The 22854-nt window shown below is 50.9% G+C and overlaps 2 protein-coding genes across 2 annotated transcripts; one reads left to right on the forward strand and one right to left on the reverse strand.

Moving 5' to 3' along the window:
- Positions 1 to 147: 147 nt before the first annotated feature.
- On the reverse strand, positions 148 to 10623 carry xylt2 (xylosyltransferase II). Its single transcript, XM_079365864.1, has 11 exons — positions 10425 to 10623; positions 6314 to 6866; positions 6026 to 6201; positions 3147 to 3349; positions 2991 to 3071; positions 2620 to 2836; positions 1740 to 1916; positions 1404 to 1660; positions 1127 to 1322; positions 703 to 1036; positions 148 to 629 (listed from the first exon to the last, which is right to left on the reverse strand). Exons 1-11 carry the CDS (start codon positions 10599 to 10601, stop codon positions 307 to 309), a joined length of 2694 nt encoding a protein of 897 aa, XP_079221990.1. The 5' UTR covers positions 10602 to 10623; the 3' UTR covers positions 148 to 306.
- Positions 10624 to 12686: 2063 nt separating this feature from the next.
- Positions 12687 to 22560, forward strand: LOC306837969 (uncharacterized protein). The gene is made up of 5 exons (XM_079365867.1): positions 12687 to 13445; positions 14167 to 14276; positions 18076 to 18156; positions 18652 to 18825; positions 22365 to 22560. The coding sequence occupies exons 1-5, from the start codon at positions 13283 to 13285 to the stop codon at positions 22527 to 22529; spliced, it is 693 nt and encodes a 230-aa protein (XP_079221993.1). The 5' UTR covers positions 12687 to 13282; the 3' UTR covers positions 22530 to 22560.
- Positions 22561 to 22854: the final 294 nt, after the last annotated feature.

A 22854-nucleotide genomic window follows, 5' to 3' on the forward strand; every position in this document is an offset into this window, starting at 1 on the left:
GAACATTTGGATGATTGTGTGGTTTTTTTAAACGCGTGGTTGCGTGGCGTCTCTTTGAACGCGTCTTCATGTCTCTCATCTCGCAAAACCTCTATGTGCAAAACTCCAGCATTCACATCGTCCCGTTTTCAGTCCGTCTAAATGAGAACGTCCTGGACTCGTCAGTCCAGGACGCCGTCTCGTTAGTTATGTTCCCTTCAGGTCGGGGTCGACCTCCGAGGCGGTCTGCGGGTCACACAGGTTCAGGCGGAGCTCTGCGGCGCAGCTCCTCCTCGCTGCTCGTCCACACGCTCGGCTCTCTTGTTGCTACCTGATCCTGCCGTCACTTTTCACAGGGCCCAGTTCAGACTTTGGATCTGGGGACAAAGCGCTCCAGGAGGTCTTGGAGCAGGGTCCCACGGCGGGGCAGGAAGACGTCGTCGTGGAGCACACGTCTCCGGTGACCCAGAAGGTCCCCACGCTGCCGTCCACCCACGCCTCCAGGCCGGGACCCACCAGCCCGGCTCTGTGCTGAGCCTCCTGCAGCGCCGGCTCCTGAGGAGGGAGCTTGAGCACGCCGCTCAGAGTCTGGAAGCTCTGCTCCAGGTACAGGTTACCTGGAGGACCGGCGTGGAGCCAGCTGTCCTCGTCTGGAGAAGAAGAAGAGAACGAAACATCAGCGAGCTGAAACAACGACCATCCGAAGATCTGATTCAGCCTCACCTTTACGAAACGGCTCCTTATCTTTAAACGTTAACGGCATGACCAGGAAGCGGACCTCCGCCACTCGCTCCCACTGTTTCAGCACGCGTACGGTCCACGTGCCCGGCCGTAGGGGGCGCTGCAGCGGCGGCTTATACTGCGTGTACTCAGCGTCCACGTCCACAGTGATGTCATAAGACGCCGCCACCACCAGAGCCGGGTCTATCCAAACGATAGTGGCGGTGAGGTTAGGACCGCGCGCCCACTTCTGGACCGCCAGCGGTTCACTCAACGGACCGATCACCCCGCCGAAGTTCCGGAAGATTCTTTCTTTCGGATCCCACTCGGTGCCGATCTGTCAGGAGGAATGATGACAGGATGTGTGACAGGATGTGATGTCATCGCTTCACCTTCACTCTTAAAAGCTAAAACAGCGGCGTCTTACTTCCAGGTTCTTCAGCCTCTCAAACTCCTTCAGGTTGGTTTCGAGGACGAGCGTCGCCTGAGGGACCGCCCACATCTCCAGCGTCTCCCTGACCTTCGAGCCCACAGCCTGGGCCTCCTGCCGCACCAGGTAACCTTGGAAACGGTCGTCGTAGAAGTACAGGTGCACCGAGAGAGGGAAGCCGACGGCTTCGAACCTGCAGGGAGAAAAAAAAAAAACATTCATGTTTCTACTCGTGCGTGTTTACCCGCCCGCAGGTGAGAGAGGTGTGGCGTACCTGCAGGCGTCCACGCCGCTCGGAGACGTCTCCAGGTGTTTGAGGCCGAGACGAAAGAAAGCCGTGTAGGCGGTGAGAGCGATGTCACTGAGCGCGCCCACGCCGTCCAGCTGCTCAAACAGACTCTCCCAGTACGCCTTGACGGCCACGGTGCCCGGAGCGTACTGGCCGTACAGGTGGGTGTCCAGGATGTCGATGGCCTCCTGGTTCACTGAAGACTCAAACTTGCGGGCGAAGAAGGTCGGGCGGCTCAGTTGCTGCAGATTCAAAGAGACAGAATTAAAGCGTTTCGCTAAACGTGGGTGAAACCGGCGCTCTGAACGCGGCGCCCGTTACCTGGATCCTGATGAGGTCTTGAGGTTTGAAGTCGTTGGGCGAGCAGCCGCACCAGTCCACGATGTGTTTGTACTGACACTTACAGCCCAGCTTACGGTTCCAGTTGGTGACTCGCAGGTTGTTGTCGACCAGCGAGTCGCACATGTGACTGTTCCCGAGCACGGTGTGGAAGAAGGACTGAGGGGGCGACAGAGAGCACAAGTCAACACTCCTCGAGAGGCGCTACTGTCCCTTTAAGGCGTACAACTCGGGGAGCCACGTGACTGGACAGCGTCTTTCAACAACGTGGCGGTTCGTCCGGACGCCATGGAGCTCACGTTGGATAAAACAGCCGCCAAACGACCGTAAGTTTGATGTGTCGTTTCTTTTCTTTTTTTACTCTGGCGCCATGACGGACGTTTATACAGTTGCCATGGAAACAGCGGATGTTACGCCAAAGTCCGCTGCATAAGGAAGCGCGAGTGTTCTCATCCTCAGGTTGTCATGACAACGGTCAAATCAGAGGTCGCTTTTTCATCAGAGGTAGCAGAGAGAATCACTCCCATGATTCCCCGCCGGCCTCGACGTCATCTTTTGTTATGGTTTTGATTTGAGCGCCCCCTGGTGGCAGAATTAACCAACGGAGCGTGTTTGAGGTAAACGCCTTTTTTAAATCACGTCAGTTCATTATTATTTGTTTTAAACGTGGTACAAACGGTTTCTCATCACCGACTTTAAACTGCTAAAAGTAACTCTCAGGGAACGACCCTCGGCGCCACACGGTCAGATACACCGCGGCGTTCGCTCCCCCGCTGTCTCTGCTGCACGCTGAGCCTGGCAGCGTCTCCCGTCTCCTCGGCGCTGACAGCAGAGACGAGCAGACGGCTTCAGGCCGACTCACCTCGGCGGGGAGCAGAGCGTAGGAGTAGAACTGCTTCAGCCCCGACACCAGTGCATCCTGGGAGTTGATGACGTACTCCACGAAGCGACGGGTGAGCGCAAACCAATCAGAGCCGCCGGAGACCTCCAGGCCATCAGGGATGCTGCGCTCGCCCAGGCGCCACATGTGGTTGTCACACTCGTGGAAGAGCCGGTCGAGGCCCTGCTTCTTAATAAACCTTCAACACAGAGAGCAGAGCGGCGTCAAGCTTCCACCCCTGAAGCTGAATAACGTCATTTCTGATGAGCTATCCTTTGAATATTTGGGGGGAAAAACCAGAGAGAAGTTTGGATCAGCACCGCCCGTCTCTCGGTTCCAGCCGTCTGACTCACCGGGCGTTCTCTCTCCCGTGAGACTTCAGGAAGTTCTTGTCTCTTTGTTGAGACAGAAACGCCACCAGCTCGTCGTTGGTCCTGCAGGAGAGTTTAAAGAAGACGATTAAAACGAGTTTTTAAACGCAGCTTTAATCACATGATGATGTAACCGACCTGGTGGGGAAATCTGTGGCGCTGAGGTTGATGAAAAAGTCCCACTTCCAGTCCAGCATGGTGAGCAGGTCCTGCATGCTGTGGAGGTACGCCTTCAGCAGGCTGGCCCCGCCCCAAATGGTGACCATCCTCCAGGGCGTGGCCCGAATGTTGGGGTACTGCTCGGCGATCTGCAGCACCTCCCGATGCAGGAAACCAGAGCGCTGAAGGGTTCAGAGGAAGCAGGAAGTCAAAGAGTTTCACACGCTGCATGACCTGTGACGCTGTGGCGTGGCGTTGCTGTGATGTCACTACGCTGGTGAGAGGACGCAGCAAAGCTCGGACAGAGCGTCTCTCTCTTAACCGTCTTAAGTTAAACCCTCAAGGCTCGGGCCGCCATGGCCCAGTGGTCAGGGTTCGAATCTGACCCCGATGTTCTGCTGCACGTCATCGCCCTCGCTCTTCTTCGAACATTTCCTGAGTCAAGTTCAAGAGAGACGAGCGGAGAGACGTGCGGGGAGACGGGCGGAGAGACGTGCGGTGAGACGGGCGGAGAGACGAGCGGAGAGACAGGCGGAGAGACGGGCGGAGAGACGGACGGAGAGACGGACGGAGAGACGGACGGAGAGACGAGCGGAGAGACGGACGGAGAGACGGAAGGAGAGACGGAAGGAGAGACGGACGGAGAGACGGACGGAGAGACGAGCGGAGAGACGGACGGAGAGACGGAAGGAGAGACGGACGGAGAGACGGACGGAGAGACGGACGGAGAGACGAGCGGAGAGATGGACGGAGAGACGTGCGGGGAAACGAGCGTGGAGACGAGCGGAGAGACGGAAGGAGAGACGGACGGAGAGACGAGCGGAGAGACGGACGGAGAGACAGGCGGCGAGACGAGCGGAGAGACGGGCGGAGAGACGGGCGGAGAGACGGGCGGAGAGACGGGCGGAGAGACGAGCGGAGAGACGAGTGGAGAGACGGGCGGAGAGACGAGCGGAGAGACGAGCGGAGAGACGGACGGAGAGACGGAAGGAGAGACGGACGGAGAGACGGACGGAGAGACGGACGGAGAGACGAGCGGAGAGATGGACGGAGAGACGTGCGGGGAAACGAGCGTGGAGACGAGCGGAGAGACGGAAGGAGAGACGGACGGAGAGACGAGCGGAGAGACGGACGGAGAGACAGGCGGCGAGACGAGCGGAGAGACGGGCGGAGAGACGGGCGGAGAGACGGGCGGAGAGACGAGCGGAGAGACGAGTGGAGAGACGGGCGGAGAGACGAGCGGAGAGACGAGCGGAGAGACGGGCGGAGAGACGGGCGGAGAGACGAGCGGAGAGACGAGCGGAGAGACGGACGGAGAGACGAGTGGAGAGACGAGTGGAGAGACGAGCGGAGAGACGGACAGTTTGTCTTCTAAACGTCCCCTCGGGGTTCAATTAGAAGAATTAGCAGCTCATTAACTGAATCCAAATGAAGGCGGCCAATCAAAACGCTCCCGGGAGGTAACTTTAGCGTTCAGGGCCGAACTGACTGCGAGGGGCTTTAAATCAAGAGACGGCGCTCAGTGTGAAAGGTCGAGTCAGTGGATCAGACAGCAGGGAGACTCTGTGATCACATGACCACGAGCCGGTTCTTCTTCTGGTGTCGTTTGAAATCTTTCTGCTTCTCTTCACGAAGGTTAAACCAGCGGAGAGAGAGAGGCGGCAGCAGGACGGTTCGTGTGGCCCGATTCAGCCCGACCCGTTTTACTGGCTCAGATCTCAAACAGGCTTCATCCTCAGAGATGGATCAGCTGAGTTTGGCTAACTGGGACTTTCCCACTGACTCCTCCGTCTCTTGGCAGCAGAACAAAGAAACCATCCAGGAGCCGACAACCTTTCCAGCGTCACAGGTGCGCGCGCGCACACGCGCACACGCACACACACACACACACACACACACACACACACACACACACACACACACACACACACACACACACACACACACACACACACACACACACACACACACACACACACACACACACACACACACACACACACACACCTGAGCTCCCTGCTGCACGAGCTCCTCTTCGTCTAAATCCAGCCCCTAAGAATAACCACACTTCGCTCTCTATCCAGGCTAATCCTCCTCGCCACACTGCGAGACCCACGGGACGACTTTAACCTCCATAATGCAGGAAGAGGCGAGCGCTGAAAGCTCCGTGAGCGGCAACAAGCAGGGCGACAAACGAAGCAGAAATAAACCGCCGACAAAAACATTTTCCAGATCACGAGCAGAAGGATGAGACGTCCGCTGTGATCCGTGCAGAATCACGCTGTGGCGCTTTGCATCGATGCGTGAGCGATGACTCGAGCAGCAAACGGAGGGAAAGGACAGAGATCATGTCGGATTCTCTCACTCTGCAGGTTTCAGAGTCTGTCTCTGTCCTTATTGGCCAGGACAGCTGGCGAGAGACATGCTGGGAGGACAGAGAGCGGAGGACAAAGGGCAGAGGTCGGATTCTAACCACGCCCCCGGCGATGAGACAGGTGCCACAGAACTTCAACATTTTAACGAGATGTTGAGATTTTCAGATCAATAATCAAAGAAACAAAACGACGTCATGAAGGAAGAGAGTCGTCTCTCTGAACGCTCCGTTTCAGTGTGTGTGTCTCTTTAAATGTAATAAGCCCCGCCCCCTGAGTTTTCCCAGCAGACATCACTCCTCTGTAGAGAGAATAAAAATGGTGGACCTGCTCCTACGTCTGGAGGTGGAGTCCATGGGAGGAGCTACCGGCGGAGGGGAGGAGCTTATTTTACCCAGAATCCAACTTGTGATGTCACAAATTCTGTAAAATCTATAAAAGTTGTTTTATCGTCTGCGGCAGAATGACCACGTGGTCGTGTGTTACCTTGTCCACGTGGATGTAGTAGTAGTGGTCGCGGTGATAAATGGCCTTGATGAGGCGTTTGAGCTGCCGCACGGCTCGCCCGTGGACCATGAGGACGAACGCCACTCTGACCGGATTCTCCACCGAGGACAGACTGTTGTCCAGCTCGCCGACCGCCTGGACCGGGTTCACCACACCTGAAAGACACACGGCGTGAGAGTGAGGTCAGAGCATGAAGAAGGTTACGCCCTCCTGACGATTAAAGAGTCAAACGTCCACGCCGCCCCCCCCCCCCCCCCCCCACCTCACCGAGCTGCGGGCAGAACTGAGGAAGGCTTTCTGGCATGAGCTGCCCGGCTTGATGCTGACACACGATGTTGGCGATCTCCTGGCGGCACTGCTGCGACCCGGCGCGATGAAGCGCCGACAGAGCGTCCTTCCCCATGATGTCACATTTCGGGACAAAGTCACTGCTGGGAGCTTGGTGCGCTCCGTCGACGCTGCCCGGCTCCCCCAGTATGGCGGCGGCGGCGGCGGGTAACTTCGCCGCCCCATCGTTACCCGCTCCTCGTGTCTCGCTGAGGTTGCGGCTGCTGGACAGGTCGTGGAGGATCAGGCCGTCCGGTCCGGCTCCAGTCGTCCCTCGCTCCTGGGGGGATTTCAGCCGGATGCTGGTCTTCTCTCCTTTGCGGCTCGTCCCTCGTCTCAGGGCGCTGGCCGCCGTGCCGCCCGTCCTCTCTAACTTGGGACTCCATCGGCCCTTATTCCTCCCCGACGGAGACTTCTGCTTGTCCCAGAGCGACGGGTCTCTCTTCGGGTCCTGGCTGTTGTTATCAGGCAGCTTGGAGCGCCGCGTTTTTCTCTGAGGAGAGAGAGAGAGATTATTTTAATCCAGACTCCTTAAGAATGTTTTTAAAACACTTCTGAGAGCAGACGCTGATTCTCCCCGTGACTGACACGAGGAAGAAGAACTGAGGACAAAAAGCTGAACGAGGCCCAGAGGAGAGGACGTGTTTACCTCGTTTGTTTGGTGTTTTTCCTCTCTGGGTTATTTTTAGCTTCTGGAGCTAATCTGCAAAAAGCTCCATTCTGCATATCGCACTCTCACACACACAGACCTGAACAAACCTCGTCTGCTCCCTCCGGCAAAACATGCACAAACAGCTGAGCGTGAAACTGCAGAGAGAGTCCTCATGTGTGAGTCTGTGAGGGGGGGGGGGGGGGGGGCCACCAGGGGTCAGGGGTCAAACGTGGTCTCGCCCTCCGAACCAGCTCTGCATCATCATCAACCATCCCACGTCTGTCACATCAGAGCACTCCATGTTTCCGTCTCATCCTCAGAGACTTTCTGACTCCTGAAAATGTGGAGACGTGATCCTCGAACAGCGACTCGACTCGACTCGACTCGACTCGACTCGACTCGACTCGTGACCGTCCCAGAACACGAGTCTGGAGCTTTAACGTCTCAACGACACGTTCTCGTGTTTCTCTCTGCAGAGTCAAAGTGAGCGGCACACGCCCGAATAACAGCAGGCAGCTTTGAAAACTTCACATTTTAAAGGCTGGAGCACGGGAAGAGGGCGTGCGAGGGGGCCGACAGCGTTCTGCATACACAGACTCTTCAGCCTCACACGCTGCCAAGCATCACAGCAGAGTCAGACGCTCTCCGTCAGAGGCGTGGCGAGCTGATGAAATGAACGCCGCCAGAATCAAAGTTTTATTTTCACTACTTTTATCCTCTTAAAGTTCTGGATTTCTTTCTGGAACACGTCTCAGAGCGGAGATGTTCGTCTCCTGTCAGCCGACGAGTAAGAGAAGCGAGCACGCCGCTGGGCGGGGGGGGGGGGCGGGGTTAAATTTCCCTTATCACACATTTCACAGCTTTTAATTAACTAAAATGTATTGATTCAAAGGCAAGGCCGGCTGCTTCTTCACTTTCCAATTAAAGTAGAGTGAAACCATATCAGCGCCGCCGTCTGCTGAAGAGAGAAGCAACAGCAACACTGAGATCTGAGAGAGAGAGAGAGTGGGCGAGCGAGGAGGGCGACATAAGGCTGACTGAATCTTCTTCTTCTATCCTCATAATCCGCTCCGTCGGCGTTGCAGGGGCTTTAACACGCGCACGGCTGAGAGAGCGCACCGAGCACGGAGGAATCCAGACGCCGTCGATCACGCCGCTGAGCCTCTCTGACTGGACGTGCTGCGTTCGGAGCTCAAGTCGTGATTAATATGCACTCTTAAGCATGAAACTTGATTCTGTGACTCTGCAAACATGCAGCGCTGACATGTTCAGACTGACATGAGCACGCCGCAGGAGGAACGAATCAGAGCGCTTTGCTGCTTCACACCATCAATAACAAACACGTGGAGCGTCGACGAGCTCAGGTTCCTCCTGGATGCGAAGCGGGACATTCCTCCACATGTGAGCAGAAGCATGTTTAAGCCTGAGCACGGCTGAGGAGCCTTCAGGCTGACCGTGCAAACAGGTGAGAGAGGTCGAACGGAAAAGACTCCTGCAAGAAGACGAACGTCTCCACTTCCTGTTTTCTCTACATGTCACGTTAAAGCCGGTCCAAAGAAAAGGAACCGACATGACTCTATCAGGGTCAGAACCCAGACCTGAGGACGGGCTCAGAGGAAGATAAAGCTCCAATCACGACACACCGACCGCTCAAGCCAGTAAAGAGTCAGTGTCTGCTGTGAGGGGAAGAACAGAGCCATGACGAACGCCAACTTCCTCTTTCTGAAAGAGATGAAGACATCAACAACAGTCACTGGCAACGTGACGTGAATTAAACAGACGCTGGTGGCGGCTCGGCGAGAAGCCCCCTCACCAAACATCATCTGTACAGTTTGATCAGGATCAGCTCCCGCCCTCTCCTCTTCTTCTCTCCCTGATAAAAAGGTCAAACGTCTTCAGCACGTCGGCCACCTGCCGCAGCCTGCAGACACAGATCTGATATCCGTCCATGAAAGGGGGGATATTTCATACACACATCTGTCATACCACGAGAGAGAGAGAGAGAGAGAGAGAGAGAGAGCCGCTCAGGTTTCAACTTGCATTCACGACGATCTCTCAGCACATTCAGTCCTCGTCAGGTCGCGTGTGTTAACGACAGCCCTGTGCGTTCTCAGACAGAGCACGGCCTGCAGGTAGAGCGCTCCAGGTGTGCGAGGGAGCTGTGGAGATACGCTTCCCACGCTGGAGCCGACTGCTGTTAAATAAACAGATTCACTGGTTTGCAGTGGAAACAAGCGCTGACCCTGAGCTCGATGTTTCTTCTCTCTCTCTCTGTGTTTGATTCAAATGTCAGTGAAAGACACCGAGCAGCATCACAGGGAGAGGAAGAAGAGAGGCTCACAGGTTGATCATATCTGCAGATATTTGAGACATGACACGTCAGCTCAGAGCTGATTAACTATTTACAGTCATTCAGTTGAGACGAGGATCCTTCACGTGTTGCATCACTGCCTGGACAACCGTTATTTACGTTTATTAACCTTTATTCCCTGTGATGGCTGCACGCCACCTCGACCTGCTCGAATCAACATGCTGTATTCTGCTTCCTGTTCTCCACCATGTTCTTCACATTCACATTCTGTATACAACGAACAGGGATAGTCTCCTGCTGTGATGTGTGAACATCCAGATAAGGAGGATTTCAGGAGCAGTCCTCCTGACATCATCCGGAGGTTTTCAGGAGTGCATATGTGAAAACAGCTCTACTAAAAGACTGAACCTTGAGAATAAGACAAATATTAATAAATGCTGTAAGAAAACTATTTATAAAGGTAAATGGACTTCCCCTCTCTTTAAAAAGGTTCAACAAACCTGCATAAGGCAGAGCAGTAAGTCATTATATCAGAGGAAAGTTGGCTGAGGAGAAACCCACTTTAAAACATTTTGAGTTTTTTAATCTACACAGCAGCTTCACAACAAGCCTTCAGGAGGGGCTCTGAGGACAGGCTCTGAGGACAGGCTCTGAGGACAGGCTCTGAGGACAGGCTCTGAGGACAGGCTCTGAGGACAGGCTCTGAGGACAGGCTGTGAACACCGCCTTTAAAATCCCTGAAAGTCTCTGAGTGTTTAAAGAAAAGAAACCTTCTGTAAAACCTCCAACATGAACAATAACAATCACAAACAGTGTCAAAAAGCTTAAACTTCATAAGCTAACAATGACAATAGTATCAGGAGATTTCACAGTTAATGACATGTAGCTCAGTGTGCTGGTTTGTCACAGACAAAATAAGACCGGCTGGACCGGAGAGTTCGGGAGCAGCTCTCTCCTCCTGTGCTAACTCAGCTAACGTCAGCTAGCTGGCTTTACCGCATCATAACACACATCGAGCTAGCGGCTAACGGCTAGCTCTAAAATGATAAAGCGTCGCGCCGGGAATAAGCGCGGGAACAACCGCTCACCTCGGCCTCTCCTTCCTCCAGACTCCGCAGACTCCACACCACCAGTCCCTGGACCAGGAGGATCGTTAACGCGGTGGCGATCGCGAGTTTGTATCGTCGGAGGAGCTTCTGCACTCGAGCGCTGGCCACCATTTTTCCGACCACAATTGACGGGGAGCGAGCGCGTGCGGGCTGCATTCTGAGCTGCGCGTGCACGTGGCGTCACTCGCAGTCAGAGTGAAGGGAAGTTCGTCTCTTTTCAGAGATCGGATCATTTTGATCGACTTATTAATAAAAAGCGACTCTTTCGGTTCCCAAACCTCACTGAGTACATTATTATGGATAAATATTATGTAATTATTTAACGAATATTTATTTATAAATCCGGCATTTTTTTTTTTTTTTACATATTTCACCCATACATAATCTAATGTAAAGATAGCCTACTAAATTCAGCTACACAACAAACTATGTTTAAATCTGAACAGATTATTTTAAAGTTCTGAGAGACCACAGACATTACATTACAATCCTCTGAAAGCTCACACTGGACTACTGGTTTCCAGTGGTTCCCAACCTTTTTTCCTTGGAGCCCCCCACTAATTAAAACCAGAAAAGCTGTCCCTCCCCCATTTCACAAAAAACAAAAATACATTTTAATAGTTTTCTTTGATATAATCTAAACGGTAATATTCAGCATGCAAATCTAATTTTGACATAGCCTAACGCCCCCCCTGAGAGCCCACATTGGGGGTGCCAGATCCCTGGTAGGAAACATACTGTATGCATATCAGTACTTGTTGCTGAACAATATCATATCATTATATAAACTCTTGACTAGTTTTATTGTGATGTTAAATTGCTTTTATGTTTTATTGTATTGTCTGATTTTGCAACTTTGTTCTAATTGAGACTTTGCAGAGATGTTGTTGTTGATTATGTCCTTGTGTTTGTTGTCTTCTCTGTGCTCCTACTTCAAACGCCTCCTCGTGGGACAAGAAAGAAACTTCCTTTTATAATAAGAAGAAGGAATCGTCTCAAAGGACTCGGCTCTAAAAACAGACTCGTTTTGTGATCTCCACATCGCTGTTGTCATCCACTTTGTGAAGAATAACAATCACTCCCTTAATTTCGATCAAATGAATTCTCACTTTGGATGTTAATGTCAACATAACAGACCTTGTTCAGCAGATGTTTTATCCTAAATATTCCCTTTCTTTTCTTTACTCAAATCTTTTTTTATCTCATCCTCGTTGTCTCAGGCTTTTGGTTCCAAAACATACAAATAGTATTCTCATCTTCACATTTATATTTTTAAGGTCAAAGACAGAATAAGTGCCTCCTTATTTGAACTGTTTTCTATATTACAGGCTTATTATATATATATATATATTTATTTTTTTAAACAGCCAAAAAGAAAGAAGTATTTCAAATAGTTGAAATGGTATCAGTTTGCATATTTCCCCAAAGTCCCTCCCATGAATGCTAATGCTCCGGGGGTTTTTTTTGTCTGTTTAGAAAAGCCTCCTGAAGCCCATTGTCTCCACGGAAACAGGACTCCAGCTCAGGCATCCAGAGTGTGAACCCAGTCTGGTGTGGATGATTCTGTCTGAGGGAGCGGCAGTCATCTACTCTCCCGAACATCAAATGTGACGTCATATAGTGAACAGATTTGCACACGGGCCTTGAAGGTCTGAATAGGCTACAACTGTTCAACCAAAGGAGCGACAGTTTAAGAAATGAGACATCTTAAACCGTGGTTAATCTTTCTTTTGGTTGTTTAAAGTGTGACAGGGTTTGGAGGAGTAAGTTTGGGAAAGTGTAATCTAACTTTCTGTGAAGTGATGTGTTCAGTTTTGGGGTCAGGATTTGAGGATGTTTATACACAACTTTTTATGAAATGTTTGAGGGCGACATTAATGTGATCATATATTTGTACACTGTAGTTGTTGACTCAGACACAGTCCCTGCAGTGTTCAGCTCTGCAATTCTCAAAAAATACTGATGGGCAAGTGTGATCTCATAGTTTTCTGTTCCTCCTCAACCCTCTGTTTGTTTGTGTGTCGGTAACCATGGCGACTGAAACCAAGCGTGTAAAGTTCAGTTTGTGATGAAGCTGATAAATATTGAGCAGCAGGTGATTGTACTGGCCCGAAGCGATCTCTGCTTCAGCAGAATTTGCAATGTCGGAAATGTTGTTAATGCAGGAAATACGATACTCTCCAGCGGACCAATCACAGGGCTTGGTGGTCGATTTGTGAGGCGGTGCGCTGCAGGCTATGTGCATAGGCTGTAACGAGATACGCAAACTTATGGCATATGGGTGAATGTAGATTAAAGTATAAATCAGGTTTAAAGCTCCTGTGATTAACTTTTAGCATATGTTGATTTTGGCGCCCCCTGTGGACAAAGTAATGCATGTTACTTCTATACTGATTTTATGAAGAAAAATTAAAAATCAAAAAAAGAAAAAGGCTGATTCTGTGAATAGCTTTGAGTGACACCTACCCCCCACCAACAGTTTCAGGCATCAAAAGTAACTTAGTAGTCAGTTTCATAATCAGCTAAAAACTCTAAACAGGAGCTTTAAGCGCTTCTTCAGTCTTCACCTCTACAGAAATAAAGTTCTGCTTTCAGTGAAAGATCCAGTCCATGACCCAAACACTGCTGCGGAGCCAGAGCGACGTCACACGGTGAGTCGAGGAGGACGTCCCCGCGCATCCACGAGCTCACACGCGCTGCATTCAGAGTTTCAAACGAGCTGCAGGAAGGAGCGCGTGAGGACGGTCACCCACCGGGGACCGAAGAGACGATGAGGAGGAGCAGCGACAGAGGAGCCACATCTCGTTTCTCCCTCTGAGACTTTTCTTCGAAGGACGATGAGAGGAGTCGTGTTGAGCCTGAGGAGCTCGGGAGCATCTCTGAAGGGAACATTCACACTTTACACTGAGGAGGAGGAAATGTCCACAAGTCCGAGTCCCACCATGAGCGTCCCCTCCTCACAGCTGAGCTCCGAGCAGCTCACTGTGCTCGCTGCCTCCTGTGAGTAAACTGTCACGACAGAAGAAGAGAGACTCTCTTTAAAGTCAGATTATCTGAGCACGTTGAACTTCTTACACTTCTTTTCTTCTTCTTCTGGATGATTCCTTTTTGTTCACGTCCAACATGTGCAGACAGAAGATATTTATGACCACATTTTGCACTCAGAGCTTTCAACCATAATAACATGAAATGAACTATTATCAGTTCTTCTGTTGTCTGTGAAGCTGTCTCTGTGTTTGACTGACAGGCGGGAGAAAGAAGAGAAAAGACACCTTTTAAGTTTCCATAATGTGGAAAAACTGTCACTCATAAAAGTGACCCAGCTCATGAGCAATATTACATTTCATTATCACGCAGTTATTATTAATGAGCATGTGCTCTGTGTTTCTCAGAGCCTGAAGCTTACACAGACATAAATGTGCCTTCACCATTTCAAACACTTTGAATTAACACACTTAAAAAGACTTTTACAGAAGTTGTGTAAAAGTACGTTGTTGTTGTTTTTTGCTTTATTATTACTTTGCTTCTGACACATTTTCTCCTCCTTTCACACGATGTTCTCTTCTCTTATAATCATATTTCAAACCTTCATTTTTAGATGAATCTGGGGACAGCATGTCCTTCAAATTGATCCGTTCTTCCTCTCTCATCTTGTCGTGTGTTTCACTGTGCCGGCTCTGTTTGAGCTGTGATTGACGCACGTTTCCTTCTCGTCCTGCAGTTTCCTCTCTGCTCCTCTTCGTGGTCATCACGGTGCTGCTGTCCATCATTTACCGCAAAGACGCTCAGTGCTGCAGGATCCGCTCCTGTCGGGGGCCTCATGCAGATATGGTAAGTGTGACAAAACAAAAGGAAGAGGCGCTGAGCTTTCTGTTTGTTGACACTCAAACAGAGCTCAGCCAGATTTAAAGACAGATCCCATTAACACGTGTCACATTCAGTTTGCACGGCTGTGGGAAAGAGATGAAAATAAACGTGATATGGTCATCGTCAGTTTGAATTAACGCCTCAGTGCGGCTCTAATGCATGAGGACAGAGTTAGCACTCAGCGACTTCCACGTGCTGCAGTGTGAATAAATCAATATCACAGGTGAAGCGAACCTCACCTGCAGGTTTTAAAAAGAACATAAATCTGTGTGCAGAGCTGCAGGAACGTAAACACTCCTCTGAGGTGACTTCCTATTGGTCGCTCCTTCTTTCGACTTCCTCTTTCTTAAATCCGGGGGGAAAAGTTTGCGTGTTATCTTCGGGTTGCAGAGACCCCCCCCCCCCCCCCCCCCCCCCCCGTCAGCAGACAGGAAGCTCTGTGCAGCACTGTTTAACGGACAGGCTCTGCTGTCCCAGAACTAACAGAGTGCTGCACCGGGACAAACTGACCTCTCACAGCTGCACGCTGCTGCTGATAAGACAACACGGCTGCTTAGTCAAAGCCTGAGTCAGAGTTTATTTCACAGGACAGATTCTTTCTGTACTTTACACACAGACAGTCAAACTGCACATACACAGACCAGTAAGACCAGTAAGATAAAGTGATAACTACCGAAAAAAGTAACAACTGTGATACACATCACAGTTGTTACAGTTGTCATACATGTTCATTATTTATTAAATAACTCTCAACAAACATGTATACATACATTACAGAGAGTCGCTAACCCACAGGGAAGATAAAAACATGAATTTAATTTAATTAAAGGAGCAGTCTGTAGCTCCGCCCCCTAGTGTTTAAAATGAGTACTGCAGTCTAAACTCTAATCATCACAGAGAGCTGTTTCCCCCCCTCCTCTCACACAGGTCAGCATGTGGTGGACACTGTAGCTTCAGTGTTTAGCCAGCTCTGCACGTGGTGAACACTGTAGCTTCAGTGTTTAGCCAGCTCTGCATGTGGTGGACACTGTAGCTTCAGTGTTTAGCCAGCTCTGCATGTGGTGAACACTGTAGCTTCAGTGTTTAGCCAGCTCTGCATGTGGTGGACACTGTAGCTTCAGTGTTTAGCCAGCTCTGCATGTGGTGAACACTGTAGCTTCAGTGTTTAGCCAGCTCTGCATGTGGTGGACACTGTAGCTTCAGTGTTTAGCCAGCTCTGCATGTGGTGGACACTGTAGCTTCAGTGTTTAGCCAGCTCTGCATGTGGTGGACACTGTAGCTTCAGTGTTTAGCCAGCTCTGCATGGGTCTGTAAAGCTTTCTGCGTTCTAACCTCTCTCCATGTTTCATCTCCAACATTGATCCTAGTTTGAGCAGCTTTCTGCTGCTGGAGCTTATTAGAAACATGCAGAGGCTTTTTAGCTCGGGTACAATCACTTCTATCTGAAGCAGTTCCACTGCCCGCTTCCATCGCTGCAACACCTGTTCACCTGATAACTGCTCTCATATCTGGCAAACCCAGGGGCGTCCAAAACGGCCTTCAAAGCCCCGCCTACCTTCTCTGGTCCAATCAAATCCAGAATCTAAAGTTAGAAGGAGGACATACTGGCTGCTGCATTGTTGTCAGAGAAGAAGTTTTTAAAGATAATAGAAAGTAAGTAAATAACAAGATAAGCATTTTAAAATCCAGATTTATGTTGTACATAACAAATGTCAGCAGGGAGCGAAGAGCTGCTCTGGACTGAAACGTCTTTGTTTTTTCACTGAATCAGACCCGACGTGACTCCACCATGAGGAAGCACTTTGCATCTGAGACAGGAAAAACATCTTTTAAAGTCGAGCAGGAGAGAGAGAGAGAGAGAGAGAGAGAGAGGGAGAGAGAGAGGGGAAGAGAGAGGGCATAAATCAGATCTTCCTGTTGGTGACATAAATGTGATTGGGTTGGTCATTCGTCACTCTGTCACTGCGCTCATGTCTTTAACTTCATAGTCACATACCTCTCCCTGCTTCAGTTTGCAGCCTGAATGGGGGGCCGAGCCCTCTGTGGGTGTTGGGGACACAACGGGGACAATGGATCTCCTTTAGGCTGCAGAGGTAGAAAAAAAGACACGCTGCCGCCGGGGTTCCTCCCCCGACTTCAACACTGATTTTACACGGTTGTGCTTTTTCACACTGGCTGAGACAAAAGGACAAGTCTCCTTTTTATTCGTCTCTCCTTCAGGACTTCTCTGTTCGCCTCTTAAAAGTACAAACCAGCGAGGGAACGTGACCTTTGGCTTCACCTTCTTGGAGTGGACTCTCTCTCTGTCTGAAACGATGTGAATGTGGTGGCAAAGGTCGACGGAGTGTGTCACTCTGACTGTGAGTGATGTCATTGTTTCAGCCGCCTGGGAAAATGATCAATCTGATAAATAATTTCTGATTCTGTAAACGCTCAACTTTGAGTTTTCTCGTTTTTTAATCTAAGGTGGGAAAACTAGTTCAAATTAAGTGACTTGCAACGGTTTCGTTACCATAGCAACAAAAACAGAAGTTGTAGACGGGGATAGCGTCTTGTTTTTGATTTGCCAAAGTAAACTCTCTCTCTCCCTCTTTTTTATTTTGCAGATTTAAATTTCAGTCCAGTAAAAGTCAAAACATTTAAAAACCTGTTTAAACACAAATCAAGAGTCCAAGTCACGTTTGGATAGTTTGATGTTGTTTTTTAGAAAGATCAGCTGATGAGGGAGGAAATGTTGGGCAGAGAGAGAAGTGTGGGCGACATGCAGCACAGAGCTGAGCTCAGATTCGAACCCACAACCGCTGCAAAGAGGACTGTAGTGGACCGCTGTACGTGGGGCACGTCATGAGGCCGCTAAGCTATCGTCATGGTTTGATGCTTTAAACGGGGCGCAGGTGGCCTAGTGGTTAGTTTGCGAGCGCCGGGTACAGATGCTGGGTTCCTCAAAGCGGACGGACAGGGTTTGAATCCAACGCGTTGACTGCACTCTCTCTCTCTCTCTCTCTCTCTCTCTTCCTTCCTGACGGTCGTGTCTCCACAATGAAGACATAAAAAGACAGAAAAAAAAGTTTTTAAAACTTGTTTCCATGACGACAGCAACATCTGATATTTAATACATTTCATCATCCTTCAGAGATCCTTTATTAACGTCCTCCTGAGGAGCGCTGTCTCGATGTCAGATCGTGTTTGTTACCACGGCAACAAATGGAGAAGAAGTCTTACGACCCAACATCAGGTCTCCTCACATAAGTTCTCCTCACGTGTCCTCGTGATGCCGTTAAATCTCAGTCACTCTGTCCTGTTGTCTTGCTGTCGTGTCGCCGTGTCGTCTCTGATGTGTGTATTGCGGCGTGCTCGTTAGCGGCTACCTGCTGCACAGACCACACGGTGTGGTGAGTTGCCCGGGGACGCCGATGACCCAGCAGGACGGCACATTGTCCCCCACACAAAGGACGCTCATTTAGACCTTTTACTCCTGCAGCTCATACAGTGAAACAGTGACAGGTCTGTGTCCGAGGGGGAGGGACAGGGAGGGGCCACGGACACCAGGGGGGGTGTTGCTCTTATTGATCGGGTAATTTATGGTATTGCTAAAGCAGGCGATGTCTACAGTGATGAAACAAGGCATGAAAATGGCTCAATTGGGCGGATTGTAGTGTTTGAGCAGCGACAAGGACCCCCGGGGAGGAAGTGAAAATCCAACAGGTTGTAAAGAGTTGACGAGCGAAGTGAGACAAACACGTGACAGAGTCTCTTTTCACAGGACGCTCCTCCTCAGTACTACAGCAGCAGACAGACGCTGGTGGGCTCGGCCAATCACATCGTCGACGACGACGACAGTCAGGTGAGGAAACACGAAACACATCTCAGCTCAGTCCGCAGGGAACCGGAAGGTTCAAGTCCAGATAAGGAGCAAATCTGCAAATTTGTCTGGTACAGTAGCTGGAGAGGTGCTTGAGCACTGCCCTTGAGCATGGCACCAAATCCCCACTCGCTCCGTCACTCTGACGTCTCTCCGTCAGTGCGTGTCCTTTGCATGTGCACACATGATTTTACAGTAAAATAACAGAAATGACCTCACGTCTTAAGAAGGACGAGATGGTGGACATGTTCATGTTTTGATAAATGACTTCTCCAGAGGTTACACTTCTGTGTCATGGCTCCTCCAGAAGCACCTTGTCTCCTCTCTCCTCATCTCCTCAAGTTGAAAATCATCGGTGACGGCAGCCGGGGAAACATTTCAAGGTCACAGCAGGAGAGGAAGTTAACGTTACTGAGAAGCCCCCCCAACACATCGAGTGTCCTTTCCTGTCCTCATGAGCGTCCCTCCGTGTCTCAGCAGGCGGGGCAGCTGTTCTTCATCGGTCTGCCCTCCAGCTACTCTCTGCCCGCTCTGGACGCCCCCCTCCCGAGGCTCCCGTCCTACGAGAGTGTCCGAAAGAAGGACCGCCAGAGGCAGATCCACATGATGATTGCAGACCGCTTCGGCCTCAATGGACCCATTGTGAGCGAGGTGGGTTCAGTCAGGGGGGGGGGGGGGGGGGGGGGGTACAGTTATAAAAGCTTTGACAGTGAAGATGACTCTCTCTCTTTAACTCAGATATCTTCTCCTCACATTTTCAAAGACGTTCCTTACGTCAGCTTTCACACATTTCAGAAACAAAATAAAGGAATAAATACAAACCAATTAATTTCACAACAAAACAAAACTCTTGACTAAACGATGTGTTTGCACCACAGCCTGGAGCAGCTGTTTGGACAGAGGCGGGTTCAGATGTTTGACTTTGGAATAAAAGAGACGCTCATAATGAAGCTCCTCGCAGTGAACACAGATCATAATAAGAGCAGTAACAGGAGCTCAGAGAGCTGCTCTGTTATCAGCTCTCCGGATGCTGCGGCTCAACTGTAGTCAACGTTTCAAAGGTTTCACCGTGTTGATCTTTCTCGGAGCTTTTGACGCACAAGACGCTCGAGCAAACGAGGTAATGAGAAAAAAGGTTGAGACGTAATTAAAGCAAACACAGGCGGGGGGGCGTGAGGGGGGGGGGGGGGGGGGGGGTGCAGCTCTGCGTCTCTTTTTTTCTTCTTCTTCTTCGACTTTTCTTTCCCCTTTAATTAAACCGTCCCGAGCATGACTGCCCAGCTCGCACACACACACACACACACACACACACACATCGCAGGAGGTCAGATGAGTGGCCCCTTAATTCAGCCTGTCCGTCCAGCAGTGTGTGTGTGTGTGTGTGTGTGTGTGTGTGTGTGTCAGGCAGAGGGCAGGGTTGCTCTTTGTCGCCTGAGGGTCTCAAAGCAATTAAAAGATAAGCAGCTTCAGCCGTCGAGTGTGAATCAGCCCGATGTGATCACACAGATAAAACACTGATTAATTAATAATCTTCACACAAACAGGATTATTTGAAGGAACAGATGTTCGACTCTCAGATTCGACACGTTCATCCTGTGGAAACACGAGCACGAGCACGCCACCACAATCTGCGTCTCAGGTGAATGTGTTGAGTCAACGATGGGAGAGGCAAAGTGTGTGTGCAGCAGCGAGGTCCTAGTGTGTGTGCAGCAGTGAGGTCATAGTGTGTGTGCAGCAGTGAGGTCATAGTGTGTGTGCAGCAGCGAGGTCCTAGTGTGTGTGCAGCAGTGAGGTCATCGTGTGTGTGATATCATAGTGTGTGTGCAGCAGTGAGGTCATAGTGTGTGTGCAGCAGTGAGGTCATAGTGTGTGTGCAGCAGTGAGGTCATAGTGTGTGTGAGGTCATAGTGTGTGTGCAGCAGTGAGGTCATCGTGTGTGTGAGGTCATAGTGTGTGTGCAGCAGTGAGGTCATCGTGTGTGTGCAGCAGTGAGGTCATAGTGTGTGTGCAGCAGTGAGGTCATAGTGTGTGTGCAGCAGTGAGGTCATAGTGTGTGTGCAGCAGTGAGGTCATAGTGTGTGTGCAGCAGTGAGGTCATAGTGTGTGTGCAGCAGTGAGGTCATAGTGTGTGTGCAGCAGCGAGGTCATAGTGTGTGTGCAGCAGCGAGGTCATAGTGTGTGTGCAGCAGTGAGGTCATAGTGTGTGTGCAGCAGTGAGGTCATCGTGTGTGTGATATCATAGTGTGTGTGCAGCAGTGAGGTCATAGTGTGTGTGCAGCAGTGAGGTCATAGTGTGTGTGCAGCAGTGAGGTCATAGTGTGTGTGAGGTCATAGTGTGTGTGCAGCAGTGAGGTCATCGTGTGTGTGAGGTCATAGTGTGTGTGCAGCAGTGAGGTCATCGTGTGTGTGCAGCAGCGAGGTCATAGTGTGTGTGTGCAGCAGTGAGGTCATAGTGTGTGTGCAGCAGTGAGGTCATAGTGTGTGTGCAGCAGTGAGGTCATAGTGTGTGTGCAGCAGCGAGGTCATCGTGTGTGTGCAGCAGTGAGGTCATAGTGTGTGTGCAGCAGTGAGGTCATAGTGTGTGTGCAGCAGTGAGGTCATCGTGTGTGTGCAGCAGTGAGGTCATAGTGTGTGTGCAGCAGCGAGGTCATCGTGTGTGTGCAGCAGTGAGGTCATAGTGTGTGTGCAGCAGTGAGGTCATAGTGTGTGTGAGGTCATAGTGTGTGTGCAGCAGTGAGGTCATCGTGTGTGTGAGGTCATAGTGTGTGTGCAGCAGTGAGGTCATCGTGTGTGTGCAGCAGCGAGGTCATAGTGTGTGTGTGCAGCAGTGAGGTCATAGTGTGCAGTGAGGTCATAGTGTGTGTGCAGCAGTGAGGTCCTAGTGTGTGTGCAAGCAGTGAGGTCATAGTGTGTGTGCAGCAGTGAGGTCATAGTGTGTGTGCCAGCAGCGAGGTCATCGTGTGTGTGCAGCAGTGAGGTCATCGTGTGTGTGCAGCAGTGAGGTCATAGTGTGTGTGCCGCAGTGAGGTCATAGTGTGTGTGCAGCAGTGAGGGTCATAGTGTGGTGTTGCAGCAGTGAGGTCATAGTGTGTGTGCAGCAGTGAGGTCATCGTGTGTGTGCAGCAGTGAGGTCATAGTGTGTGTGCAGCAGTGAGGTCATAGTGTGTGTGCAGCAGTGAGGTCATCGTGTTGTGTGCAGCAGTGAGGTCATAGTGTGTGTGCAGCAGTGAGGGTCATAGTGTGTGTGCAGCAGTGAGGTCATAGTGTGTGTGCAGCAGCGAGGTCATCGTGTGTGTGCAGCAGTGAGGTCATCGTGTGTGTGCAGCAGTGAGGTCAAGTGTGTGTGCAGCAGTGAGGTCATAGTGTGTGTGCAGCAGTGAGGTCATAGTGTGTGTGCAGCAGTGAGGTCATAGTGTGTGTGCAGCAGTGAGTTCATAGGTGTGGTGTGCAGCAGCGAGGTCATAGTGTGTGTGCAGCAGTGAGGTCATAGTGTGTGTGCAGCAGTGAGGTCATAGTGTGTGTGCAGCAGTGAGGTCATAGTGTGTGTGCAGCAGCGAGGTCATCGTGTGTGTGCAGCAGTGAGGTCATAGTGTGTGTGCAGCCAGTGAGGTCATAGTGTGTGTGCAGCAGTGAGGTCATCGTGTGTGTGAGGTCATAGGTGTGTGTGCAGCAGCGAGGTCATAGTGTGTGTGCAGCAGTGAGGTCATCGTGTGTGTGTGCAGCAGTGAGGTCATAGTGTGTGTGCAGCAGTGAGGTCATAGTGTGTGTGCAGCAGTGAGGTCATAGTGTGTGTGTGCAGCAGTGAGGTCATAGTGTGTGTGCAGCAGTGAGGTCATCGTGTGTGTGTGCAGCAGTGAGGTCATAGTGTGTGTGCAGCAGTGAGGTCATAGTGTGTGTGCAGCAGTGAGGTCATAGTGTGTGTGCAGCAGTGAGGTCATCGTGTGTGTGCAGCAGTGAGGTCATAGTGTGTGTGCAGCAGTGAGGTCATAGTGTGTGTGCAGCAGCGAGGTCATAGTGTGTGTGCAGCAGTGAGGTCATAGTGTGTGTGCAGCAGTGAGGTCATCGTGTGTGTGCAGCAGTGAGGTCATAGTGTGTGTGCAGCAGTGAGGTCATCGTGTGTGTGCAGCAGTGAGGTCATCGTGTGTGTGCAGCAGTGAGGTCATCGTGTGTGACTCTTGTGTTTCCTGCAGCCTCCTCCGACATACGAGGAGAGCGTCCGTCAGCCTGTGGAGCTGCCGTTCAACATCCTGTCCTCTGGTCCGGACCTCCCGACTCCTCCTCCCAGTTTCTACACCAACCCGGGACTCGACGAACCTCATGAGGTCGGACCGGACCGAGGTCCTCTCCCCGTGTGACCCTCCCCCGGGGTCTCAGGCTGAATGTGAACGATGCGTTTGACACTCTCAGATACTGACTGGAGCCTCACGAGGAGCAGACGCAGATACCAAGAGCGAAACCAAAGAGGAGCAGCTGAGCCTCCGGGAAGAGACCGGACACTCGGGAATGTTTGCTGTTCTTTACACGGATCGACCAGGAGAAGTCTGAACTCGGACTGAGGTGGCTGGAACATCTTCATGAAGTCAGGATGAAATCAACCAAAAAGGAAATCCTCCTTCGTCTGTGATTTTAACCTGTTTTTTGTTGTTTACAGTTTTAAAGGTTCACATGAGATCAGAGTCG

This window comes from Symphodus melops (assembly GCF_947650265.1).
Source record: "Symphodus melops genome assembly, chromosome: 17".
Lineage (NCBI taxonomy): Eukaryota > Metazoa > Chordata > Actinopteri > Labriformes > Labridae > Symphodus > Symphodus melops.